Source organism: Stenella coeruleoalba (genome assembly GCF_951394435.1).
Source record: "Stenella coeruleoalba genome assembly, chromosome: 7".
Lineage (NCBI taxonomy): Eukaryota > Metazoa > Chordata > Mammalia > Artiodactyla > Delphinidae > Stenella > Stenella coeruleoalba.
In genome coordinates, this window is record NC_137153.1 from 76,374,002 (window position 1) to 76,386,364 (window position 12,363).

General features: G+C 39.5%; 1 protein-coding gene across 7 annotated transcripts in view; it reads left to right on the top strand.

Annotated features, from left to right (window-relative positions):
* The window catches only part of TMC1 (transmembrane channel like 1), a 387,898-nt gene that overhangs the window by 347,703 nt on the left and 27,832 nt on the right, over nucleotides 1-12,363 (top strand). For all 7 annotated transcript variants that reach the window (XR_013829012.1, XM_079925955.1, XM_079925956.1 and 4 more), the window contains 3 exons: nucleotides 2,009-2,188; nucleotides 2,314-2,475; nucleotides 9,385-9,513. Coding sequence is in view for 6 of the 7 variants with exons in the window: in XM_079925955.1 (XP_079782081.1) it covers nucleotides 2,009-2,188; nucleotides 2,314-2,475; nucleotides 9,385-9,513 (471 nt within the window). In the remaining variant the exon portion in view is untranslated. The remainder of the gene's footprint in view (nucleotides 1-2,008; nucleotides 2,189-2,313; nucleotides 2,476-9,384; nucleotides 9,514-12,363) is intronic.

The following is a 12,363-nucleotide window of genomic DNA, read 5'->3' on the forward strand; positions in this document are numbered from 1 at the left end:
TTAGGGAAAGGTAGAGTTGGAAGAGAGATTAGAGCACATATTCCAACCAGTACGTTTTATAGACAGAGATAATGAATCTCAGATTAGGTGATGTGTTCATGGTCTCAGAACCATGGAGAACAATGAGAGTTAAAATTTAGGAATCTTGATTTCAAGCTCAGCACTCTCCATGACGCTATGTTGCTTTCTCTGCAGGTCCTGCATCTATCTTTGAAAGATCCAATTGTCCCCTGAATTCTTTGAAGCAGCAATGATAAAGCCCTGGGTTCTTATGTTTATTTCACTGGAAACATTCAGATTGCCTCCCCCACTTTGGGCAGGACTGGGCCTCTCTCTGTTTTTCACTAGCAGCCTAACTGCTTCACCTCCTCTCCTTACCCTATTATCTCCCCCTCCAAATGCTATTCAAATGAGGAAGGGCAGCTCTCTGAAAGGAATTAAATATTATGATTGCGATTTGTCTTCAGGGTATCTGCCCATTTAGCAGGTCCAAGAAAAGAGGTCAGAGGTAGATATTTAGAATCAGGAAATCACTGGTCATGTGTTGTTTCTTGGGTCTGTTCCCTTTCATAAAATGTTCTAGAATACAATGTGGCATCATTTTGAACTTGGGCCTTTTCAGTGTGTGGAGATTTAGGCGGTGGGAAGTGTAGATTTCCCACACTGAAACTTCTGCAGAGTCTTGTAGACCAAACAGATTATGAAAGTCTTCATAAGCATAGAATTTCCTAGAAGAATCTTGCACAGAAAATGGTATAACGTACTTACAACAAAAGGCTCCAAACAAAAACTTTCTAGATATTTCAGAAGCAGTAACACTGAAGATGGGAGACCATATATTTAAGAGCCTATGATGGCATAGATATTTCTTGGAAGCCTGTAAAACAGAGAGTCATTAGGTGGAGTTATTTTACTTATTTAAAACAAAGGGGAACCTCAAAGCATTACTAAGTTTGCTTTCAAAATTATCCTTGCAGTTATGATAGCATTTATAGGCAAAATTATCATGCCACTTTGGTCCATGGTTCGTACTGATCATATTTTTGTATTAATAAACCACAGAAAAGGAGGGATAATTGATTATCATCAAAAGGGTCACTCTTTGTAAGTACATATTTAATATCCATCTTAGGGGACCCCTGATTCCTAGGGGCCAACAAAGGTAATAATGGGGATTCATGAAAAACTTTACAAATTTGATGAAACAGAATTTAAATTTACCTTATATAAGATTGCATAGCTCTGCCAAGTTTTTACTTTAGGCTGAAATTGTATCATGCTGATTTTATATTATGTCATGCTGACTTTTAGCTCCTGCTGGTCATACTTATACAATGTTCTTAGTCAAAAGGGAAAAACATATTGACAATTATTTTCTCAATATAGTTTGGTAGTTCTAATCATTCAAAACATGGAGTCTACCAGGGGGAAATGGGAAATGTTAAACAGTGACAGTATGAGCCAGGTATTCAGGTAAAGACATTGCCAGAGTCACCTGGAACCTTTTTTTTTTTTTTGCCCCTTATAGTTTGCATTCCCGCATACTCAGTATTTAGTCCTGGGCCCATCTCAAGGAATTCATCCATTCTAACTGATTAAACTAGCCCATGTGCTGATGATTGCCAAATTAGTATTTCCAATTTGGACCTCATTCCTCAAGCAGATCATTTTCCATTTCCTTTGGAAATCTTGTTGTGAAGTGCAGAATCAGTTACCATGTATAACAGTAAATGTTCTCTGCATAGAAAGTAATGTAAATCGCATCCCTCATTATACTAGGAAACACTATTATTACTGGCACGTCCACAAGCTCACACACATGTACATCTTGAATATATGAGTTGAATATTGTCTCTGTTGTTTTAATAAGATCAAATTTTTAAAATGCATGAAATAATTTTAGTCTTATAAAATATCAAAGGAATCTAGCTGGAATCTTGCAAATTTGGAGGAAAGCAATAATTTTTAAACACCGTTAACTTGGTTCACCCCTTGTGTCTTCTTGTAGATGAACATGGTCATGTCCCTCCTGGGGATGTTCTGTCCAACATTGTTTGACTTATTTGCTGAATTGGAAGACTACCATCCCCTCATCGCTCTGAAATGGCTCCTGGGACGCATTTTTGCTCTTCTTTTAGGCAACTTGTATGTATTTATTCTTGCCTTGATGGATGAGATTAACAACAAGGTAAATCTTGTGTCTGGATTGTCCTTGCCATCAGCATGTTGTTAGATTCCCAATCTCAAGATTGCCAGAAATGCCTTTGAAATCTCTGTTGTCTTCATTTTTGTTTCCATTCCTCTGCTTTCTAGATTGAAGAGGAGAAGCTAGTAAAGGCCAATATTACCCTATGGGAAGCCAACATGATCAAGGCCTACAATGCATCACTCACTGGAAATACCACTGGGCCACCCTTTTTTGTGCACCCTGCAGATGTACCTCGAGGACCCTGCTGGGAAACAATGGTGGGGCAGGTAATGTCACAAACAGAAGTGCATAACAGTTAATGGATTAAAAAAGAGCAGGGTCACTATTTCTTCCATAAGTGTGGCCTGTTTTTTATTGCTTATTAATGAAAATAGCTGAGACTTATTGACTGTTCACCATATGCTGGCTGTGAATTTCATATATATTATCTCTTATAGTCCTCACATGCATCCATTCAGGTAAGCAGTACCTTTACACCCCTTTTACAGTTGCATGTGAAGGAAGGATATTTTAAAATGGTCTGAGGAAATGTTTACTATCTATCTGTGTTATAATAAAACACCCAGATTTAGATACAACCCAAGTAAATATTTAAGTGGAGCTCTAGTTAGTGTTACTTTTTTTTTTTTTTGCGGTACACGGGCCTCTCACTGTTGTGGCCTCTCCCGTTGCGGAGCACAGGCTCCGGACACGCAGGCTCAGCGGCCATGGCTCACGGGCCCAGCCACTCTGCCGCATGTGGGATCCTCCCAGACTGGGGCATGAACCATTGTACCCTCCATCGGCAGGCAGACTCTCAACCACTGCACCACCAGGGAAGCCCCAGTGTTACCTTTTTTCCATAAAAAAAAGAAAAGATTCTTTTGGGAGCATACACTAATACTCATTTCAATAATGTTAATTTTTGTCAAATAATTGCCCCTTAAGCATGAAAGGAAATACTATTTTAGGTTTGTTGTTTTCAGATGACTGTATAAATGACCCCAGTCCAAGACTAGTGGTATTTTAGCAGATAAAAGAAATAATGTTTCATATGGCTTTCTGTTCAATAAAGGGAAACCAAACCAAACAAAAACAAAAAACCTACTTCAGGTCTCTTATTTCTATACAAATCCAATTTATATTTTGAAAAGCCTTTAATTTTATCTCATTAGAATTGACATTCCTCATGTGCACTTCCTAAACTGATTTTGGACTTTGGTTCGTCCTTGATGGACAGACATTTTAAAATATGTCATAGTGCTTCTGTCTGTCAGACAACAGTTCAGTTTCAGCAGTAATGTGGTCTTTGGGAAATTATTTGAAATAATTTTTTACTATGTACTTATTTTTTTGTAAGATAAATGGAAAATTGAAAGTTAGCATTAGTCTTATGAAGCTAATTTAAACAAATACAGATATCATTAGATGTCCTCAGCTTCAGATACTCATCTGACTTAAGCCACTCATCTGTGATTTCAATTGTGGGAAAAAGTAAGGAAAATGTATATAATGCTAGACAGACATCACTGAAGACCAAGTCCAAAATGTATGATATAAGTAAGGATTCTATTTTATTTTTTAGGCTTTTAGGGACCAGATAAACCCTTCCCTTTCCAGTTACATGTTATTAAATACTTGATTTTCAGACATGCACATTTCATACACATTTACAGGAACATAGTATGTATGCAATAATAAATGAAATGAAACCTGCCTGCAGTTGGTAGAGAGATGCTTGTGATACATGATGTGGTAGACAGAATAATAACCCCTCAAAAACGTCCATGTTCTAATCCCTGGAAACTGTGACTATGTTACCTTACATAGTAAAATGGACTTTACCAATGTGATTAAGTTAAAGATCTGGGGATAGGAAAAATATCTTGGATTATGCGGTGAGCCTAACAAAATCACACATGCTTATAAATGGGAGACAAGAGTCAGTCAGAAAAACTGGCTGTGACAGTGGAACCAGAGGTTGGAGAGATGCACTTTAAAGGTGGGGGAAGGGGTCCACAAGCCAAGGAATGCAGGTGGCCTCTGGAAGCTGGAAAAGGCAAGGACACAGATTTCGCCTTGAGGCCTGCACCTTGATTTTAGGCTTCTGAACTCCAGAACAGTTTATGTTTATGTTGTTTTAAGCCACTAATTTTGTGGTGATTTCTTACAGCAGCAATAGGAAGTGAATACACAGGAGTATATGGGTTTCCATGTTTTAAAACTCCTTGAAGCAAAATCTGGTCACGGCACTTAACACAAGTCTGTTTTATCACATCTAGGCGGCTCCCTAAATCTTCAGCAAGAGTTGAGAGAAGTGAAAAAATATAAAGTGTAGTTTTCACAAACTCAGAGAGTTTGAGATATTCTCTTATGTACATCCCAGAATGCAGACTGGCATGAGGGCTAAGCAACCTACCCTTTACCAGGCAAACACCTGTTAAACAAGATTAATAGAACTAACTGTAAAGAATAAGGTGGAAGCTGCTCACTTCTGAGGCAGAGGCAGCAATTAATTAGACATGAACGTCATGCAATCTAGAATACTTATTTTCTGATTATGCAGAAGCTTCTGGGATGCTCCCACACACACTGAATTAAAATAAAGAAAAAATTATTTAATTCTTCTTCTTGGGAGCCCTTGTACCATGCTGCTTGTCTTGTCCTTTTTTTTTTAAATCCTGTCTCTATCTAGTGGTTTTCCTTGCTTCATCATCTTTTCTTACTGCCATTTGTAGTTGGGTTTCCCTTTTCTCTTTCGCCTTCCTTTCTCTAAATGAATATTCAGCGCTTGTGGGAAAGTCTGCAGGAGCAGCAGGAGGGAAGGGCTGTGGTTCTGAAACATTTATTTTACCCACTTTTAAAACAAAGCGATTCCAGAAGAAATAGTAAAAGGCAGCTGCTTTGCACAGAATGTTGGAGATATGACCCCAAAGACTTGTTCATTTTTCTATGAGAACATTCCAGATATTTTCTCTTCTTCTCTATGGGTGCCCTCTGCTCTGTTTTTCCTCAAGGATACTGTGGGACTTAATCTCTTTTTGAATTTGAATATAGGAATTTGGTGGCTCCTTTATCTCTCCAGGGAATCTCAAGATGTAGTCACTTAGTCTCATCTCCAGTGACATTTGATAGGTAGGCAGCAGAGCCATTCTTGGGAGACCGCTCTTTGAAGCTATATACTTAGGTCTGCATTTTGGCAAAGGAGAGAAAGCAGACAACAGCCGAAGATAATGACAATAATAGCTCACATTTATCGAATGCTTCTTGTGTGCCAAGCATTACCTCCTTGAATTTTTAAATTACCCTTTGAGATAAGTTATATCATTATCCCCATTTTATAGATGAGGAGACTATGACTTAGAAAGGTAAAATAATTTGCTCGAGACCTTAAAGAAAGTCAATGACAGGAGCCCAAATTTTACCTACAAAGTCTGATTAGAGTTTGTGTCCTTCTCCATAGTGCTGAACCGTCCTCCAGAAACATAATTAGCATCAACACATACTCCCAGACTCCTGCCATGGAATATCTGTCTGTGGCCCTTTGTGATGCCCCGTCTCTATTATTTTCCCTTCACTTGCTAATGAGCCTCTTAGGTTTACTGACCAAATACATGTCAGGAGAGTAAAGTGTGAGGTGTGGAGTGCAGTGCTCTGCAGAAGGCCTGTGTGGAGGCCATGCTCCCATCCTAGCACACTAGGAACTGGAATTGGATGATGATCCCTTGGTGGGCTGGACCACCATTTTTGGAATTTCCTTTCTTATAAAGCAATGTATCCCTTCTATGGTATATTAATAAATATTTTTACATTTTAATATAATGTTTGAATCCTCTTCTGCTATTTTATGTGAAAGTTAGGACGTTGCTTAGGAAAAATATTGTATTTCAACCATTGGAATGAGGATGCTTAGGAGGTTGTGGAGGACTTCAAAACCACTCTGAAATATTTTCTTTCTGAGGAAGTCTTCCCAACCTGGTGGTGGAAACCTAAAAATATCCCTCACAGCCTACTTCTAATTGATGCTAGTTATTAGAATCTGAACTCAAATTGCCTGGGGAATGAAAAGGAGAATAAGAGTAGGGAAGAGAAAAGTTATATTCAGAGATAACCACAGGAATTTACTATCACTCAGTCGCTCACTCCATATTTATTGAGTGCAGGCTAAGTGTCAGGTATTGTGCTAGATACTGGAGGTGCAATGAGGAACAAAGGTGGACCCAGTCTCTGCCATTGTGACAATTACAATCTCGTGACAATTACAATCTCTTGGGAACACAGCCATTAATTAAATAATTATAAAACATTTGCAAATTTACAATGGCAACAAAGCACTACAAGAATGCAATGCATGCATTCAGAAAAGCTTGCCCCTAGTCATCCAGGTGAGGGACTTCCCTGAGTTAGTGATGCTGTAGTGATGCATATTAGTTGGTGTAAACTGAGTCAAGAGGTGAAGTAAGATTGAGTAGCATGAAGACCACATGTAAAGACCCTATGGCCTAAAGAAGTATGGAGTTTGAGGGTATGAAAGAAAGCCAGTGGGACTGGAGTAGAGAAGACAAAGGAAAATATGGAGAGCTAGACAGGAATCAGATTATACAGACACATGGATTATGCAGAAACCTCACACTCACCTTTTTACTCCAGCTGTTGCTGCAGCAAATGACTGCATGCAGCTGTTACAAGACAGTATCTCAACTGAGTTGTATACAGATTCTCACCTTTACCCTGCTTATCTGCTGTCACCAAATGGGACGTTAATACCACATGGGGCCATCCCTGACTGATGGGAATGGGAGCTGGTGGATCAATACTTCCCTTCTCTGTCTCTTGGGTGGACAGTTGTGGGACTTATTCTATATGGCTACTCAGCGGATCCCCAGAAGAATCAAGACCCAGTTGCCCCAGTAGTGACAGCTTTTAACACTCTCTTGGGTAAAGGTTTTCTCTCCTTTCCTGTTTCATTCTTTTCCATCTCCACCCCTGTTCTTTGATAGCATTTCCCAAAATACATTACTGGCTCACAGGCAGTACATTTTTTTTTTTTTTTTTTTTTTTTTGCGCTACGCGGGCCTCTCACTGTTGTGGCCTCTCCCGTTGCGGAGCACAGGCTCCGGACGCGCAGGCTCAGCGGCCATGGCTCACGGGCCTAGCCGCTCCGCGGCATGTGGGATCTTCCTGGACCGGGGCCGAACCCGCGTCCCCTGTATTGGCAGGCGGACTCTCAACCACTGCGCCAGCAGGGAAGCCCCAGGCACTACTTTTGATGGGAACTAATGGCAAGATAATTCTTTTACATTTATAGTTTAAAGTTTTCAGTATAATTTTTTTAGCTTTTAATATATTTATATTATAGTTAACTACTGTTTATGGCAGATGTTATACACCTTCTATTTACAATAGTAGGAGCTTTTTTTTAAAAATAAAGTATATTAAAGTAAAGTAAGTAAAGTTAAAAGAAATATTAGGTAAATAATATTTCAGATAGTACTTGGACATGGCAAGAATCGTGAAGGTGGTACACGGCTACTTGGAGTTTAGGAAGCACTGCTCTGAAGTATGGGACTGGAAATTAACCAGATAACTGCTAGTCAAATGGGCCTTGCCCTGTGATGTGATTCTTTCTCACTAGTTATTTTAGAGGTGAGATTATATAGGTAGCTGGAAATAAAAACCAGAAGACTTCTTTTATTATAGAAGAACACTGTATTTCTGGAAAAATATGTCTTATTAGATATTCCATGTCTTCAATCTTAGGGCACGAATTATTGGGAAGGAGCAGAAAGGAAAGAGCAGAAGAAAACGATCATAATGAAAATTTATAATTATATGTCTACTCTTATATTTATTGCCTATTGTTATAAGTTCCGTGAGGAAATAGTGAGCTTCCCCTCTAACCCACAACATACACATTTTGCATGTAACTTCAAGTCCACACCACTGAGGTAAAAAGTTTCTAATTTTCCAGACCTTTTCTATACATATACATGTTATGCATATACTTATATACATGTATGTATATATGTGTAGGATTTTTTGTTAATAAGTGTGTTCATGCTACATATCCTATTTTGTAAATTTTTAACAATCCATTTCTTATCAGAACATAGCATTTGAGCACTTTTTAAACAAGTTTATTGAGATATAGTTCACATACCATACGTCTCACCCATTTAAAGTACACAATTCAGTGGGTTTTGGAATATGTTCACATTGTTGTGCAACCATAATCACAACAGCACTTTGTTTAAGAGCTCACAATGTTCTGTTGTGTGGACACCCGTTTTTATTTAATTAATTTCCTCTTGAGTATGTTTGAATTGCTTCCAATTTTGATCTGGGAGAAACAATGCTTTCATAATTATATGTATAGATTTGGACATTTGTGCTAATACCACCATAGGATACATTTCTAGAAGTGGATTTTCCTAATAAAATCCACACACTTTAAAATGTGATGGATCTTCACAAACGTCCCCCCACACACAAATGTTGCACCCGTCTAACTTTCCCTTCTAACTGTCAGTTTACAACAGTGCCTATTTCACCACACTCTCACCATTATGGAAAAGCATGGATTTTAAAATATTTATCACTGTGTGGAGCAACGAGTTATTGTTTTAATCGTATTTTTATAGTGTGGGATTTAGGTATTTTTGAATATTTTAATTAACTGTGTATTTTCTTCTTATTTGTGCCATTTGCCATTCTTTTCCTTATTGAATTGCCCATCGATTGTTGTACTGATTTGTAAAAGTTTTTAATGTGTTAGAAAAACTAGTTCTCCATCATATATGCCACAAGTACTTTTTCCAAGCTTGTCTTTTAATTTTATAAATAAAAAATTTATTTTATAAATAAATTTATTTTATTATCTGCTGTTTGCCAGATTCAAGTTTTAAACTTCTGTGTTGTCATTATTTTCCTGTTTTGTGTTCTCATGTCATGCTTATAAAAGTTTCTCAGTAGGAAGACTTCTGATACAGTGGTTTTGGAGCAGGAAATAATTCTTTTTAGACTAATAAAATAGGGGTGAAACATTTTTTACTTGCTAGATATGCCTAACTAGTTTCTTTACCATTAGTTGCAGTTTTCAAGTTAATACTATTTAGAAAGCATGACAAATTCGATGTTAACATTAGGACCATTTGAAGGGAGAAATGCTCCTTTTAATACAGATAATATCTCAACAGGAATTTGTGCGGCTGACTGTTTCTGATGTTCTGACTACCTACGTCACAATTCTCATTGGGGATTTTCTCCGAGCATGTTTTGTGAGGTTTTGCAATTACTGCTGGTGCTGGGATTTGGAATATGGATATGTAAGTGTGATATTCATTTTTCTCTTATCAAATTATTCCTTTGTGCTTAGTCATTTACGTATACCATGCAAGAAGAAGAATTTAGGAGGTGGGATTGTCTTTTAGATGTCAATAAATGAAGACCAATGAGTATAGCTTTAATTCAGAAGGGGGTCAGACTTGAGTCTCATGGCTTACAATAGTCTAGCAAAAATAGATTCTAGTAAAATTACAGATGGCTAAAGCAGCGGACTTCAACCTATCTGTTAAAATGGTGAACTCAATAAATCTTGGGCCCGTAGTCAGCTCCCTCCCCATGAAGCTTGCTGGCATTTCTAGAAGCAGGGCAAGATGAGTAGTATCAACTGCACATTTTCTGTTTGCTTTGAATTCTACTAAGCAACTGCTGGACACTTACCAAGTGCATCACTGTGCAGTACGCTGGGGGGAGAAAGGAGTCAGTGAACACGCTGCTTGCTTCATAAAGCTCACAGTCTAATGAGAGCTCAGCAGAGACACAAGCTTGGGGCTCTGAAAGGCTCAGGGTACTGACAGGGCTCTGGCACCTGGTGGAGTAGAATTCCGGCAAGTTGATTTCCTTCCCCACAACAACAGCACAGGTTTCTCTGAGCCCCACTGGTGTTGATTCCATCACCAGCCCCCCACTATGCTCAACCCCAGGTACCCCAACAAAGTTTGAGGGCGGCAGCAAAGCACACATCTCTCTGTCCGCCTTTGGCAAATGAAACTGTCATCTTGGGAAATAGGACCTGAGGAGTTGATTATTGATACTCATTTGCTCAAGTATTTCCAGTGGCTTCTAAGTATTTAGAATGAATTCCAAATCCCTGTTCAAGGCCATCGATACCCTGTGTGATCTGCTTCTTTTTTTCTCTCTGAGCTCATCTCCTACCACTTTCGCTCTTGCTTTGTAAAGTCCACAAACACTGGGAGTCTTTCTTATGCTCAAACACAAGATGCTCCTTGCATCTGCCCAAATTGTTCTTCCCTCTAGGGGTGCAGGTTCCTAGAATTTGCCAGGGCTGATTCTTGTCATTAAGGACTCACCCCTAATATGTCACCTCCTTTGAGCTTTCCTCTGACCTTCCAATCCAAGGTGGCCCATCAGGCACTCTCTATTTCAGCAGTTTTCTTTTCTTTATACATTGTAAAACTGTTTGACATCTCCTTTTTTGAACGTGCTTATTATCTGTCTCCCTCTGTTGTAATGAAAGCTTTCTGAAAACAGAGGCCTTGACCTCATGCTTAGAGCTGTGCTTGTCACATGGCAGGTATTATGTTGTCTGGCTGGACTGGCTGACTCAGTGTTGAACCTCCACATCCTAGCGCCATCAAGGCAACGCCGTCTACTGACAGAACTCTGCCTGCTTCCAGGGATGTGCCCTGGAATCAATTCTGCCCTAGTATTCTTGAGCTAATGATGTTTCTCTTCTCACCAGTGAAGGGATATCCTTCCCTGCTTGTCTTCCTCCTGTCTCATGCCGTCTAGTTTCTGGACAAGTCCTACGTTCAGAACTGTTTTCAAGGCTCCAGGCTAGATTCTCTACCTGGCTACCTGACTTTGAGATTGTACCTTTTATTAGGTCATCTGTCTCCCTCACTGAAAGTGTTTCTTGGAGGAGCCAGAAGCAGTTAGGTCATACTGTTTGGTGGACGACGGTGAGGTAATGCTATAGATACAGAATGCCCTTGCGTTGCTTTCCCATTCCCTGCTATGAGGTATTCAGCTGGCTTGGTTTCATTTCTATTTTCCTTGCCTGATTCAGCTCTTCTGAAGCAGACATAAAAATTGCCATTTCTTCCTTAGACCATCACTTGGCTTATGTTTGCCTTTGATCCCTAACTGCTTTCTTCTTAAGTGCTAGAAAATTTTGCTTCACATATGAAGTCAATATAACATGACCTGGTTGCATAAAAGCTGTAATTATATGACCGTAATTTATTATTTATTGAGTGCTGACAGTGCTCTTGGGTTAGAACAAAGTACAGGAAAAAAGACAAGTTTCTGTTTTAGGTCAGACAGAGTGAATTTGCTTCCATGTTACCTTTGGAAGGCTCATCAGAGAGAAGCTCAGCAGCAAAACAAGTTTTAAATCATTGAGGTTGGATGATGGACCTTTGATATGGATCTTATTATCACTGACCCACCAGGTGGATAGCTTACACAGCTGTGTGCCTGCTAGGTACAAACCATTGTGAGCAAACCGCTGTGCCTGCTGACAAGAGGATACACAGATGTAAAAGCTGTAAGCCTAAGGAGAGGTTGCAAACGTGGGTCTGCAGGCTAGATTCAACTGACAGATATCTTTTTCTCTCGTCTGCAGTGTTTGTTTGTTTTTTTGTTTTTATGAGCTAATATTTTAAAGCTTGGAGTTTTACTTCAAAAAAATATGGATTTCTTGGGACTTACCTGGTGGTCCAGTGGTAAAGAATCCGCCTTCCAATGCAGGGAACGCAGGTCCGACCCCTGGTCAGGCAACTAAGATCCCCCATGCCGCGGGGCAACTAAGCCTGCATGTCACAACTACTGAGCTCACACGCCTCAACAAGAGAGCCCGTGTGCCGCAAACTACAGAGCCCACGCGCTCTGGAGCCTGTGCACCACAACTAGAGAGAGAAAACCCGCACGCCACAACTAGAGAGAAGCCCGCGTGCAGCAATGAAGAGACCACGTGCTGCAATGAAAGATCCCATATGCTGCAACTAAGAGCTGACACAGCCAAAAAAAAAATTTATGTATGTGGATTTCTTGTTTTTCTTGACATATTGAAAGGCCTGACAACATTAGACCCATATTCCCACTCTGGAGAAATTGGCTGGAGCTGAGGAATTACTGCCCTCTTCTGGTGG